At 31.9% G+C, this 16,643-nt stretch overlaps 1 protein-coding gene across 1 annotated transcript; it reads right to left on the bottom strand.

Annotated features, from left to right (window-relative positions):
* Window positions 1-4,622: 4,622 nt before the first annotated feature.
* LOC125873221 (putative Myb family transcription factor At1g14600) lies at window positions 4,623-6,352 on the bottom strand. The gene is made up of 5 exons (XM_049554120.1): window positions 6,067-6,352; window positions 5,867-5,943; window positions 5,740-5,776; window positions 5,524-5,635; window positions 4,623-5,398 (listed from the first exon to the last, which is right to left on the bottom strand). The coding sequence occupies exons 1-5, from the start codon at window positions 6,350-6,352 to the stop codon at window positions 4,777-4,779; spliced, it is 1,134 nt and encodes a 377-aa protein (XP_049410077.1). The 3' UTR covers window positions 4,623-4,776.
* Between the last annotated feature and the right edge of the window lie 10,291 nt (window positions 6,353-16,643).

The following is a 16,643-nucleotide window of genomic DNA, read 5'->3' as shown; positions in this document are numbered from 1 at the left end:
ATACTCAATATACACTTGAGCGTGTTTTTTTCATTAACCTTTTACCACTTTATATACACATAATTCCTTTAGGGATATCCAATAAAATTGAAAAATACATTAGTAATGATTAGCATGGTACTTGAGCATGAAAGACACAATCTATATACACATTTATTTAGTAATTCCAATATATATTTCATGTACAAATCTAACAAAGAAATAAAACCTTGCCATTATACATCATGTCCCTTACTTTAAAATTTATTATTCCCTTTGTTTCAATTTTTGTGACACATTTCGAATATTGAGATTCAAACAAGTTAACCTTTGGCCATAATTTTTTTATATATCTTTTAAATATTTTGGATTGTCAATTATTGTGACTTGATAGTACTTTTAACGTAGTTTACAAATATATAAATTTCTTTTAAAAAAAAATGAAGATTTCATGCGCAAATTTCCAGTCAAACTTAAATTATTTGACTCACAAAAAATGAAATGTATTACATAAATTGAAACGAAGGAAGTACAATATTATCATTAATTAGCAACCTTGTATTTGAATGATGATGGTTGTTATCTAAAAGAATGTGAATAAACCCTTTGAGGAGCTTGCAAAAGTTGAAGGGCAAAAGTAGGTGTATTGTCTTGTGAATATTATTAAAATACAGTTTGGTTCACTTCCAAGCAGCCAACCTGTAAAGTCAACTCCCAACAGTACCTATGTTTTCTTATGTTGATTAATTTTATAATTAAACACTGCCCTCCTATTATATTTTTATTTCAATTATAAGATATTGCTGAAATTGGTGAAGCTATTAATGCAGATCTATCATCCTTAGATAATGAGGAGGCATGTCTGTCCTTTTCTTAAGGTCAAAACACATATACAGCGCCTAGACACTTAATTCGACTTTGTTTCATTTTAATCCTCTAACTTTATTTTTACGTACAGTTTAAAAAAGAAAAATTTATTAATATAAATATTTAGCGCGTGTTAGATAAATATTAAAAGGGTAAAGCTATATCTAATTAAATAATGTCATGTATTTTATTTTCTCCAACTCCTTTGGATTAACTTTATGTTTACATTAATTATATCAATTTATCATTTTAAAGCAAAATTAAAAATATATAATTAATTAACTATATATATTCAATTATTACAAAATTTATTGCTCAGATCGATTAGTGATACTGATTAATCTAAGTATCAAATTTATATTATTATGAATATATCTATTTTTTCAATTTATGTGGCGTCGATAAAATATTTGACATCATTCTAATAGTTATAATTTTAAATTTTGATATAATGTCGTTCTCCTTGATCTACCTCTTGACTTATCATTTTAACAAGGAAAAAAGGAAAAATATACACCCGAACTATTATAAATGATATGCAGATACCCCGTGTCATACTTTTGGGACATTGGTGCCCATACCGTCCAAAAACTAGAGCATATATACCCTTTCTACTAACGGACATACACGTGTCATAATCTTATCCACCAACCCAATATTTATTAAATATCGGATCGGCATATAAGATTGTGCCACGTGTCCCTATTCTAGTTTTTGAACGGCAGGGACACCAATGTCCCAAAAGTATGACAAAAGGTATCTGCATACCATTTACGATAATTCGGTGATATATTTGTCTTTTTTCCCTTTTAATATTTTGTTTAGTCCTTTATAATATAATATAGAATATAAGTGATATTTGTAATTTCATGTAGACCAAATGAATTATATAAATTAAAATAAAAACAATATTATCTTTAGCATAGAAAGAGTTAAATAAAAAAAGGAGGTGCATGAAGAAAATAAAAAGATAAGTAAAGTAGATGAAGTAAAATTAACGATAAAAAAATGTTGAATACTGACGTTAAAAAAGATCTCTCATTCGCTTACAAGGTGAGTAATCTCATCAATTTATCCAGCATTTTGTGTTTAAATAGTAAATAAAAATTGACATGGAGGATTAAAATAAAACAAAATTGAGTTGACGTGCCAAAATGAAACTTAAAAACAAATTAAAGGGGTTGCATATTTGTTTGGCCTTTTCTTAATATCCACAAGTTAAAAAGCTACTCATTAATTCCCCATCATCTTCACTACACATACATAAAATACATACATGCTACATGACATGCATAAACATATAGTAGTATCACAAACATGAGAGAGTCCATGCATATATGTCACAACTGCTACCATAAATAAAAAATATGTCGATGGGGATCGAGAAGAAATCAATATTCCCACTTATTCCTTAGTGTCACATCATACATTAGTATATTAATTAAAAATAATAGGATAAGGTGGATCGTCGATCGAGTGAAGGTTGTTGAAATCGGAGGGATGAAATTTCCAACATGAATACCTAAAAATGCTTCTAACCTAATGAAGAATTCAAAGGCATATTAAAAGAGGATTAAATTCATCTACGTACCCTAAACGTATGCAACAGTGAATGAGAATAAAAATGATAATTATTCTGTGCCAAAGGTATTGTTGGTCTCTACTCTCTTGGTTGTTCATTGATGTGATCCTAAAACTAATGTATACTTAATTAACTATATGTTTAAATTAATTCAACAAGTAAAAATGAATTGGTTATATACATTGGGTGGAAGTGATTTTCATTAATTGATTAAATACTCACTCCGTCCATTTTTATTTGTCCACTATATTATTTTGGAATGTTCAATAATATTTGTTCAGCTTATAAAATCAATAAATAATTTATCATGTATGTTGTGTCTATTTTACTCTTGCTATCAAATGCTAATTTATTTTTCAATGTTTAGATGAGTACTTGTATTCAATATGGGTGATTTGGTAAAATTACCCAGTTTTTCAATGTTTAGATAACGTGTATTTAATATGGGTGATTTGGTAAAATTACCCCTATATATCAGTTAGGGCCTCTTAATCCCTGTGTCAAGTTAGTGGACAATGAATAGTGTACCATATGAAATTTAGATCCAACTCTCTTGAAACTTTTTTTTTTACCTTTTCCTAGGAGCTCTAATCTTTTTGCTCTATTAGTGACTCGAACTCACAATCTTCAGGTTGAAAGTGAGGGGCACTTACTATCTAAGCAACTCCTTCTTGTCTTTTCAAACTTATCAAAAAATTAACTATATTAAAGGTTATAATTCATAGTGTCCTGAAGCTAAATGTTGATGGATGCTCCGAAGGCAGTTCTGACAGAGCAAGAGGTGGTGAAATTCTCAAATCATGCTCGTGGCATGCATGCATATGCTAAATTGTATGGCCAAAAAGTAATAATTATGCATTGCCCTGGCTATCTTTCCAGGTATTCAAATTTTGATAGTGTAGTCATAGGAATAACCTCAATCAAGTCACTATTTATTCATATCACTTCTTGGCAAGTAATTAAGTGATATTATTCAACAGATAGATCAAGGACCTCAATAAAAATGAAAGCTTTCTATTTTTCAACATTGATTCCAAGAAGAATATATATATGTTGGCTAACTTGGGTGAAAGTATTGGGAGAAATAGGTTCTTCAATTTTTCTGGCGTTTTTTCAAGTTAAAGCTCTCATGAAGAATGATCAAGATAGTCCCCTATGTGTTGGCATTAGAAATGTCAAAGGGCAATTAATACATTTTTGCTTAGTTATATTTTGACTTATGTTTCTATAGCTAACATAGGTTATTTTCTCTATGATGATGAACTTTTCATTAATAATATATCCCAAGGTTTTTTGCAACTTATGATCAATAGGTTGGGGTTTATATCTAACCCTCCGTCAAAGGGTAGAGAAACTCTGGTATATATAAAGATTATACACGCAACATATATCTTGCATTAATTGGTTTGATAAACACAAGTTTATGCTAGTAGATAGATTATTACTCCGTCCACTTTATAAGAAATGAAAAAGTTCACAAGTAATTAGCTTGGAGATGGCATAGTATCTACACAGAACAAACTTGTGGTACAAATATACATGAGGTGATCCTAATGATTAGATCAGTTTCAAATTTAAGAAATTATCCATGACTCATACCCTTAAATATAAAAGAAATCACGATATATATAGTTGTGGCAAATATATATATATAGCATTAAATTGATCGAGTCCTCTATCTAAAACTAAATATGCAATTCATTGCTATAATGTACTATCTTATTCAAGAGGCAACATATATTCTATCAATCAATTTGGAATTTTATCTCAGCATTAATGAGCATTATTTCTAAAACATGCTTGACTTTGGTGAGGACATCTTATAATTTCTTCGCAAAAATATTTTTCACAGAAAAGAGTCATATATATCATTCGTTTTGCATGTTTAGCTCTTAGTTTTACTTATATAAATACTCAGGATACATACTGTTAAAACTAAAATGAAAATTTCAATGAATTTATAATTAATTTTTAAGCTAAGCCCATTCTACACTGAAACATATACACATGCATTCAAGGAGATTCCCAAAATAATGACAAAATAAAATCAAAGTATCTCTTAGATATATAATTATTTGCACTGCTAACTGACAAAGAAAGTAGTTTTTCAAGAAAATTAGGTGGATTTAATTTATTTTTCATTTATTCCCATTAGCCAACAATGTTGAAGAGTAAACTAAAATGATGAGATAAATAAAACTAATTAATTGTTACCTAGGTTTCCTCAATGATATTATATGCGTACAAATTGTGAATAACAACAAGACAAGTAATATACATAGGACAAATTAAAGATCATAATGAAACAAGTACCTCAAAATCTCACTTAGAATTAATATTGTCTTCATTCACAAAGTCAGATCTAGGGTACTTGCCTTTTTTGCATTATTTTCCTCTGAAGTAGTTGTAGTAGTAGTATTTGATGAGAACAAAGAAAGGGAAAGAAGATCCCCAACTTGTTCACCTTTCAATCTTTTTTGATGATACTCACTTGTTGTTTTCAATGAAAGGTTCAAATCGAGATCGATTTCTGAATCTTGAATCTTTCTTTTATTTGATGAGGATGTGTTTGTTGTCGTTCCTACAACTTCTTCTCTCATCCACCATTTTCCCCTTGAGGAAAGAGAATTATTCTCTTTAGTCCGCATTTGTGTCATCATTTCTTGTTCTGATGATCTCCTGTTGAATTGTTTGACTATCTCATCTTTATCTCTATATGTCATTAGGAGATTTTGTTTTGCTGAGCTTGTTCCAATTTGAGTTGGCGGCCAAAATCTTTGATTATGACGATTTTGGTTTTTCTCAATTTCAATGTTTTTATTCCATGAAAACAAGTGTTCATGTGATGAGTGACCATTGATGTGCCTTGCAAAACCATGCCTTGTACTAATACTAGAGCCAACCCCAATATTCATGTTATAAGTGTTGTACAACGAATTAGCTTGACGATTCCACAAAGCATTATCGTACCTGAAATATATATAATCAGAGACGAATATATGAAAAACAAATATTATATAACCAAATGAAATTCAAGTTTCTTTACCAAACTTGGAATAAATTATTTAAGATATCATAATAATAATAATTTGTACCTCAAGCTCGAACTCGAAGTTTGATTAAACCCTTGTAGCCTAGGAAGTTGTGTAAGATTGAAAATATGATGATCTCCATTCTCAAGTAGAAATCTTCCGTCTGTAGAAACGGCTAAGCCATATAGAGTTTTAATAAGACAACTATTTCAGAAACCCTAATTTTGGCTAATGAGACAACAAAATAATAATATTATTTAAAAAAAAAAAAAAACTTACTTTGATTTGGGTCATCAGTTTTCTTGCTTCTATACATCTAAAATGGTACCCCAAATAAAGAAATCAGATGATTAAATTAAGCTGTAAATTTCAGGAACTAGTGAGATTTAATTATCTCGTATTATACCTGTAGATGGCTCTTGACATGTGCTATGCTAAGGCCTTTAATGTTCATAAATTGAAGAACCAATTTTGGTGTAGCTCCTAAAAATAAAACAAAACAAAATCATTACAACTAACTTTGAATTAAATTACAAAGATCTATTTGATGAATTGAATTTGAGATAATATATAATAAAATAAGATTATGTGATGAATTCTACTTACTATCTTGGCCACCTAATCTTTCAACAGCATGAACAAAGCGAAGATGGAGCTCAGGCGTCCACCGTAGCCTCGGTGTTTTGGAACGGACATATTGCCGTACACTTGCTGAATTAGTTTTTTTACCGTTCTCTTCAACAGTACTGTTACTAGAGCTGGATCTTGTTGTACCTTGAGCTTTACTATTTTCTTCTGTCTCGATTTCGTCTTCCTCCTCCTCTTCGAATTCAATTTGGGTTTTGGGGTTCGATTTTGAATCTTCTCTACTACTACTACTTCCACCTTTCATCTTACCTCTTCCCCGAACAAATTATAAGTGTCTCTTTACAAGATCGATGTTGAAAACAATAAGAAAGAAGAAAAAAGAATTTGGTGTACTCCTTGTAGCAAAAGTAAGAAAAAGTTGCTAGAATTAGGAATGAAATTTCTTCAAGAGGCATATAAAGAAAGAACAATTATATTGTTCTCTCTCTACATTTGTGGACTTTTTGCGTGATTTGCATGGATGATGTAGTAAAGTATACATGTACATGTATGGTGATAAATACTTGCATGTTTACGTGGACTCTTTATGTTTATGTAATTATGTGTATGTATATACATACTAATTAATTAAATCGTACATGTTGAATTCTAGTCAATTGAAGTAAGTAAATGGCACATTCAAATAAAGGATAATAATAATGACCTATATATAACATACCAAGTTGTATGTGTATCCACAACTCAACATGTTCTTCATCATATATTACATTTAAAAAGTATGACATACTTTCCTTTATATAGTCGGTTTAAAGAAGAATATATAACACTTTTTTATTTTCTACAACACTTTAATTTCAACTTTTCACGTGACATGTTTAAGTCAAACTAGGTCATTCTTTATTTTATTTTCTTAAAAATCTTCTATATATTTATCTTCATATTGTTGACGAAAAATTAAAATTAATGAAACAAGTATGTTTTCCAGAATATATATAATATTCATGCTTGACTCAGAGTTGTACTAATGATAAGGTTTGTCAATTACTACTAATTTGTTCCATTTTATATGGGGTTTGGCAGTACACGAAGTTTAAAATGTCAATTTGATTTTATTTTTAATATATTGTGTATTATAAATAGTGAGAAAAATATGATGAATAAATATTTTAAATTTTAAATAATGGAATTGTGTCAAAGAATAATTGTGGAAATAGTGAAAGTATTATTTGGAAAGAATTGGAGCATATGATTTTGTATAAAATGTGTTAGAAAAGTAGTTAGATGAATATAGAGGGGTAAGCTAAGGTTGAGTCTAATATTTTCTTATATTATTTTGAGATAGGTTTGAATGCAACATTTAATATATTTTTCAATGTAAAGTAGGAAATCCAGAATGATATTGGGTTTTTGTAAGTCCTAAAAATTAATTACTAGGATTGATAATGAACTAGGATACAAACTTGATAATGAACATAGCAATCTAGAATAGGATACAAACTTGATAATATAATGAGCATAGTAATTAAAGAATAATATTTTTTTTTTCCTTTTCATTTTTATTTTGCTTCTTGTAGTTTGTTGTTGGCAGTTTGCATTGAAGACCTATCCTACTTAAAGTCAAAATTAAAGTTGAGACGTCTATACATTGTACCCTTTTTAGTTTTGAGGTCCATGATTCTGAATAGACCATTTGAAGGTTGTTTAAAATAATTACTCTATAGCCATGTTCTATTTGTGTGGCAGTACATACATTGTTTTTTATTACTAATATGTTTAATTAAAAAGGTAGGAGTGTATTGACTTGTTCTTCATTCTAATAGTTGTAATATTACTCTTATTTCTTATTCTTCGATTTCAGTTATTATATATTGTTTCATATAGTTGATTATAGTACTATTTTACTGTAGTATATATATATATATATGTTATTGTTATAATAAATAAGATTAGATGTATATTCTAACATTACAAATATTATTTTGTCTCAAGTAAAATAATATCACATAAATCGAATTAGAAAATCTGAGTGCATCGTGATCAATTTAGGGGTGTACAAAATCGAACCAAACCGTAAATTGAATCAAACCAAAAAAAAAAACCGACTAGTGGTTTGGTATTGCAAAAGAAAAACCCGACTATATTTGGGTTGGTTTGGTTTGAACTAAAAAAAACCAACCCGACATTATGTATGTAATTTCAAAATTTTATTTTATACATAAAAATATTTATTTTGATATAATTTTAAAATATTTCTTATACTATTTCATAGTTTTTATCTTTTAATATATTATTTCAAGTTTAAAACTTAGAATTTGGAATGGTCCAATAAAGATTATAGTTCATAGATCGATGTTGATAATTATAACAAAACTTAATCAAAATCAAATTAATACTAATGCAAAAAGAAAATCAATTCAACACTAAGAATGACAATAATATTGAATATTTGTTCTTTAGTTTTACATTGGTTTAGACAATTAAAACACATAATCTAATTTTAATTTTTCTTAAATATTTAGTAATGTAACTAATACTTATTAAACTTATTTTAGCATGATTTAGTACTTTTAAATTATGATCATTTTCATTATGACTTCGCAATATTTATTTTATATGATGATTTCATTATTATTGTTTATTGAATATTTTTGTGTCATCGGTACTCATCTCATATTTTATGTTTTTTTTTTAAGAAACACCTTAAATAATTGTATTTTTGTTGGACTAAAGAAATATTTGGAGCACAAGTTAATTTTATGTTTGTATGCAAACTTTACCGAAAAAATTCAAAAATCTGATAAAATTCGAGGTTTATTAGTTTGGTTTGATTTATAAATTTAAAAATTCGACACAATAGTTTGGTTTGGTATTTGAAAAATCCAAACCAACCCAAGGTTAAAAATTCCGAAAAAATCCGAATTTTATTAGTGTGGTTTGATTTATAAATTTAAAAATTTTACACAAATAATTTGATTTGATATTTGAAAAATCCGAACCAATCCAATCATGTAGACCCTAGTGATCATCTTGTTTGCTGCTTTGTAAGATGAAGATTCTGTAAGTAAAGTTGGTAGGTGCAGACAAATTCTATAAATTAAAATAATACTGCTAATGAATAAGCAATTGAATTCTTTTTTAACACTTTGCTAACTTATGTCATCTATATCAGAATTATATATGTTCAGTCAGACCATGTCTCCAGTGGTACTTAAAAGACAGAAATTGTCAGATCTGTTTCACCTTTTATTATTTAATTATCAAAGACAACAGTGTCTTCAAATTAAATTAGTATGAAATATGATGATAATAGATAATCCAGATAACTACTTTCATATGTCTCAAACTATAAGATTTGAGAATCTCAGATGCACATGCCCAATATGCTTTTATAAGCTCTATATTGCAAATTCCAAAGTTATATACCTCATCTCGATTGATCACATATGAATGATATATATAGTTTCTAATAATTATTCCGATAATATGTATATAATAAAAATCATGATTAGAGTTAGTCCAGATAAAAATCTCCTTATTTTTGACTTATTGACATTACAACAGGCTTAAGAGCAAGGAATGTGTAACATTCCGGAAATTTCCAAGTTAAAATTCGAACCATTCTTCATTTGTGTATAAGATTGTATCGTGTGATTCTTAAATTGTTCTTAGGTGTTATGATCAATTCTTATATGTGGGAATGATTTTGGATATGAATTAAGGTCACTAGAACCCCCTAGCACAAAGTAAAAGTTATGATTGTTTTATCAAAAACAACCACAACAAAGTTTTCTGAGTCTGTGACCTATGAATCCCTTCTAAGGACGTAGTTCAAATTATGGCCCGTACTGTCAACTCGTGAAAATTTTTAAGAGAGTCCAATTCCTACAGATCCATCTACGGGTCGTAGTTTGGACCCGTAGAATGAACTTTTCAACCTTGAAAGTTCAATATGAATTCCACGGATGGGATCTACAGTCCGTAGATCAAATCACGAACTGTAGATGGCCCCATGGAAGGCTTTCGACAACTTTTTGAGTGGAGTTTCTTTTGTCTTTTTACTTTTTCTAAGCCCAAGCCATGACGCTTTAACTTCAATTAGGGGAATATATTCTACCAAGTACTCAGCTTTCTTTTATTTTACTCTCCCAATTCGCTCAATTCAAAGAAAACTTCAAAGCAACAAACTAGGGTTTCAAGGCTTCCAATCAAGTTCTTCTTCAAACTTCTTCGATAACTTTGTTCAGGTATATATGTAAGGTTATTCATAGTGTTGGACTAAATTCATCTTCACGCCCTACATCTAAATTCAGTCAGTAAGAGTTAAATCTAGTTTACTCAAATTAAAATTCTATGATTTTTCCTGAATTTGAATTGTGTTATTATTCCGAGTTTGATTTCCTAACTATGAGATTATGGTATTCTATTCATTGAGATCCTTGAATTGTTGTTCATGCTTATATTTTCACATGAACCCTAATTAATGAGATTTTGTTGAAAGTTTTTGTTCGATTATTTCCATGCATTGATTTTGGAATTTAAAGTGAGTCAAAGTATATTTTAAAAGTATTTTTTTTTAGAAGAGTTTTAAGGTGAACGTTAATGGCCCCAAATGTTTTATTTTTACATTGAGAAAAAAAGTATTGTTTCAAGAAAAGTATATAAAGTGTCACGACTCAAAATTGGACGTGATGACACTTGTCATTCCCCCCAAGACAAGTTAGCCTCAATCCTACGAAAATGAAAGAAATCCGAAAAGATAAAACAAGAGCAATATAAAGCGGAAAACTTATTCATTCCATTAACACCCCAAAACTTGATTATCACGTGTGCAAGCCACTAATACATAAAGTGCGGAATTAAGAAATACGTACAAGTCTCAAGTCTTTGTTTCTCAAATAGAACAAAGCATAAAAAGAAGAACTAGAGGGCCCACCAGGATGACAAATAGTTATCTCTCAACAGTTCACTGACAAGCCTCGGAGATGGGAGAGAAAGAGAAATCACACGATACCAAACTCGGAACATACACAAGTGTAGAAGCAAGGAGTGAGTACCAACAACACGGTACCCAGCAAACAATCTAATAAACAAAGCAACAAGCTAGAAATCGATTACTCCTTTCATCCCAATCGAACCTCATCAAACTACAACCTGCATAGAAATCAACTTAACATAACAATTCTACAATACATGGCTCACAAGGCTCAATAATCACAGCCCAATAGGCACAATTCTACAATCAACGTGTATCAACTAAGTCAATGTCAAGTAGATCAATCACACGTAATAAGTGCATCAATCACAGTTAACAAGTAAGTCAAACATAAGCATCAGAATGCATCAAATCACAATAATCACTCTTTTGCTAGAACCATTACCCGTCAACTTTGTATCATATCACTAGCCATAATCATTTCTCATTAGTCTTATATCATGTCACTAGCCGGAACCATTTTTCATAAGCTTTATATAACTAGCCGAAATCATTTTTCCCATTGGTTTTATATCACGAGTCAAAACCATTTCACATCGGCTTTGTATCACTAGTTGGAACCATTTCCCATCGGCTTTATATCATATTACTAGCCGAAACCATTCCTCATCGGCTTTATATCACATGTCTCACCACGGTGTACAACAATCAATGCACATAAGCAAGTTCATACCATAAGGATGAGACAACAATTCATGCCCACATTCATGCTATCAAAGCATTTCATCAATTAATCAATAGGGACCACAACAAGGCAATTCACAAGCATTATAATCAACACATAACTTTTTCATCTCAACACATTTGTATTCATTAAGATTTGTCAAGTGGAACAATTAACCCTTCACCTCATTCTTATTACTCCCAAGACACATACAATATATGAAGGGAATACACGAATTCTACTAGATTACAAGGTTAAGGAGATCACTTGCATTATTTCAACCAACTAGTCCCTCCAAGACTTGAGTCTTTCCCTTCTGACCAATGTCCAAAGTCACACAATCTACATCAATCAAGTATTCATAATAAATTTCTGGAAAAAAATACCCAACTCATATACTTGAAAAAATAGGTCAATCAACAAAAATCCAATTTCGAAAATGAAGTTTGAATTTGAAATTCTTTATTTGAAATCATTACCCAAGGCATTTGAAATCCATTGGTGAAAACCATTTCGAAAAAGGACTTCAAATCAGTTCACAATCTCCATTTGAGTTTAAAATTTGAGTTCTTGAAAAACCTTGTCATTTGCTAAATAAATTCCCAAATTTTTATGTTAAGATCCATAAATAATCAAAGGAAAAATGAAGTTTTAGGGTCACAAAATCTTACCCAAATGATTTAGCACAAGAAATCTCTTCAAAAATCGCCTCCCAGGATTTACCAAGCTCAAAAATGGAAAATTAGGCTTAAACCCCGAAAATGACAAGTCAAAACCCCTCTCTAACCCGCAAAAGTCAGGGTCTTTGCTTTCGCGAAGGTCACCAAGGTGACCAACCCTAGGCGATCATGATGGTCAACCTGGCATTTCGCTTTTGCGAAGGTCAAGAAAGCGACAATTCCTTCGCAAACGCGAAACACAACATATTCCAAGCACCAGAAAATCAATCAACTCTCAACATCAAAAGGACCCTCATAATTTATTCAGAACCCCGTCCACACAAACTATATAAGTAAATTGATTAACTTGAAGTTCTGGACTCAATGGAACAGTTGAAACACAAATTTGGGATCTCCTTGACTTGACATCCGTAAAAATCACAAGAAACTAACACAATGCCTAAAAGGCTAAATCAAGCTCGCGACCTCTCAAAAATCAACCAAAACCTCACCTAAGCCTAAAATCATCCCCCGAATCCAAAGGAACTCTTAGAATATTGATATGAGCATTTGAATCCCGAATGATGATCAAAGTCAACTCAAAGGCTAAATTTCCACAATTTTCCAACTTAGGATCTCAAATCCTCAAAAAGACTCCAAATCTTAAACCATCAACTCTCACATATCAGATTACACATTCTAGGGCCGATGAAATCGAAGAAATTCCATTCTGACACTCAAAACTTCAAAAGACACCGAAAACTATTTTTTAACAATTTAAGCCTTTCAAATTCAAAACATACCAAATCCTCAACTTACAACTCAAAGTTTGAAACCAATTTTTAAAACTCAATTAAAAACAACTCGAGGTCAGTATCGGAATTGTCAAAATGGTAAATTCACGAAACTTTTCAAAAATGATCGACCGAGTCATTACATAAAGAGTTTTTCAGAAGCATTTCAGTCAGATAAATAGACGTTATATTACCATTAAAGAGGGTATTGGTTTCACATTGAAAAGAGAGTTCTATTTTTAGAAAGGTATAAAAAGTTTTTCAGAATTTTAGAAAGATTGAGTATAGAGTAGTTACCTCTTAAAGAGGTCCTTTGAGAACTTATCTCAACCATAGAATACTTTTACTTGAGAATTGAGTTATACATATTGGGAGTAGTATTGAGAACTGATATGGGGAAGAGCTTAGACAACTCTAATTCTCCATAAACCATGTAGCTAGCTTGGGTTAGGATCGCACTGACTTTCGGGTGACTCTTCACTGCCTTTGAGCAGACCTTTTAGTGGTTTCATGAGCTGAGTTTGTTTTATGCCCCAGAAATAGTATAGGACAATTTCGATAGTGTGGGTGATACGTTGTATCATCACGAGTCTCATAGTAATGGTTGTCGGTTAGAGAAACTTCAAAGTGAAGTAAAATATATTTTAATATATATTTCAGTTCAGTATTTGCTATTATTACATCCTTAGCGTAAGAGCTTAAATTATTTTTTCCATAATGATTTATACTATATTTCATTTGAGTTACCTTTAGACTTTTAGCTCAGTTATTTGTTATTCAACTATATTACATACTCGTGCATTCAATATGTTGATGTCATTTTACCAACATTTTTTTATGATGCAGATTCAGGTACTTAGGATCTTCAATAGGATTTCCATTGAGATCTGTTGGAATGTATGCGTCCACTTAAGTCGATGGGACCAGGTCCTCAACGCAGTTACAATATTGACAGTAGAGAACAAATGCTGAAAGTAAAGATTGATAAGAGAGTTTACGGGGAAACCTTCTTGCCCAAGGGAGTAAAACCACGACCTGGCCTGCCAGGACTTTTAGAACTGTTTTTCACTAATCTTCTCCAAGCAAAAGTAAAAGCCAGTTACAAACCGAGATTAGCCTGCTAATCCCAACTCTAAGTAACACCTCTTATTACTTAGACGAGCTAGAGTAGATACTACACTACCCACTATACTAATCATATTCAGATTAATATAGACTTTTAGAGTAAGAACCTAAGTTACCATTAACCTAGTTCTTACAATGATTCAAACAGGTTGAAACATTTCTTATCACAACGAAACAAATCCTACAATGTAAGCACTATTACAAGCAAACAAAATATAGTTGGTACAAAAAGTAAATATATCGCAGCACTTCTATCAAGTCCCTTGCTGTTTTTAAGCTTGAAAGTTTCTCTCTTTGAATGAATGAATAATTTGTTGTTTGTTCTTGGGTATATTTAGACATGAAAAGTTATTATCCAATGAACAAGCAACCTCGTTGCTTCTGATTGGTGGAGTACTCTGCAGCTTCACCAACCTTCTGACGCAGACAGCTTTCCAGTTGTACAACACTTTGACCACTGGACGAGTATTCATACTCTGCAGAGGACCAGGTCCCTGCACTTGTGAGGAGATCATCAAAACATCAAGAAGCATAAGCACTTATCAATTTCTCCCTTTTTAATGATGACAAACAACTTGCATAACTCCTCACGTGAGTGAACAAACATTTATTCAAATACATAACAAATTCCCCATTTGTTAGTGCACAAGTAAACCACAGTTCCCCCTTAGTTCAATGCCCCTATTCCACAGCCAAGTTACAACAAGACTTCCCCCTTTTGACATCATTGAAAAGGTGAAGCAGTAAACATATACAAGTTAAATGCAAGGCAATGAAGAATTCAGGGCCTTGGGCTATACAGAACATGTGTATGTAAGCATAAAGAGAATATTAAACCACACATGAACAGGGCACAAAACAAAAGAGAGGTTCATATCATATATACTGGCCACTGTAGTTTGTCAAACTAACAAAAAGCCATAAGAGTATGTGATGACAAGGCGGAACTTCAAAAGAAAAGACAGACAACAAGAGAAACAAGACACATTTAGGATGGAGGAGGGGAGGGAGTAAAAGTACGCATCAACAACAGCATGCGTTCATTTGCACTCTCATGGGCCTGTATCAGTTGCTTGTTTATGGACTTAATTTCCTCGTTGAGAGAGGCATTTGTCTTTAGCAACATTATTTTTTCATCCCTTAACTCTTTGAGCGTCAGCTCGTGACCCTCACTGGTACCAGGTCCGCTGGAAGTAGTCTTCTGCAATTCAGACTTGAGCCTAGTGATTTCAAACTTCTTATCACTCAGAATATTGGTCAGATCAGTCACCTCTCTCCTAAAAGTAGCCTGCTGCTCCAGAACATCCGCCACTTGAGATCTTCCTTTAGCCTATCCCTCAATGCACTCACATTCTAGTAGAGTAGACATAGTGAACATCTGCTTGGTGGTACCAGGTACCCCTTATCCCACTAGAACTTCAAAATTATTAAAGACAAAATTCAGTAAATACCCTTAGGGAATGTCGTGCTTAGCATTCTTCCATGTCATTACTCTATGCATATGTTCCAGCATGATGGCATGGAGGTTGATTTTCTCAAGCTCATCAAGCTTTTCCATGAGGAAAAGATCAGCAGCAAAAGCCACTGTTCTCTTCTCAGTCCTGGGCACCACTACTTTGTTAATGAACTCGAACATCAACTGATACTCCCCCTTAAGAAACTTCTTAGGCATCCCTACACGCATGGCATCTCCTCATTTTGTAGCAAACTTTGAGAAATCACCAGTAGGTTTACAGCCCTCAATAGTTCGAACTCCTGCCACAGGCACTCCCAAAATGATTCCCAAAGTTTCTTCATCAAGGTGAATCTGCACATTCCTGACAATAGTTGTGATTCCACCATCTTCCAGTAATTCCATTTTGTAGAAGAATTCACACACTTCAGGTTTGTGCAAGTATGGAACTGGTGGTTCAAACAGATGATTCCAGCCTTGAATGGTAACAGCATCAACCAGATTGGCCATACCAAAAGTTGTTAAACTATCAGGGTCAAAGACTCTACCGTTTAAAACTCTTTGTTGCTCCATTTTCTCTACCCGCTCTTCTCTAGTCAATTTCTTCTCTTTGATTTGATTTTAACCTTGGGACCAGGTCCTTTTACGGGTTGTTCCTCTGACTGTTTTCTTTCCTTTCTCCTTTTGTAAGAGGTTTCTATTTTTTAACCTTCACACTCATCGCAGGAAATTTCTTCCTCCCCTTTTGATTTCCCTTGATTTAACCCTTTTTTTGTTCAATTTCTCTCCTCCTTTTTGCCACATACTTGGCAACATCCTCAGATTCAGTCTCATTGTTCTCAATAATCAGAGGAGTAGAGGCAGGTTGGTCAGGTTCAAGCCCTTCTCTTCTCCTCTTCCTAGTTCT

The sequence above is a fragment of the Solanum stenotomum genome, chromosome 8 (assembly GCF_019186545.1).
Source record: "Solanum stenotomum isolate F172 chromosome 8, ASM1918654v1, whole genome shotgun sequence".
Lineage (NCBI taxonomy): Eukaryota > Viridiplantae > Streptophyta > Magnoliopsida > Solanales > Solanaceae > Solanum > Solanum stenotomum.
The sequence above is the reverse complement of the archived record's forward strand: the minus strand, read 5'-3'. Positions and strand labels throughout refer to the sequence as shown.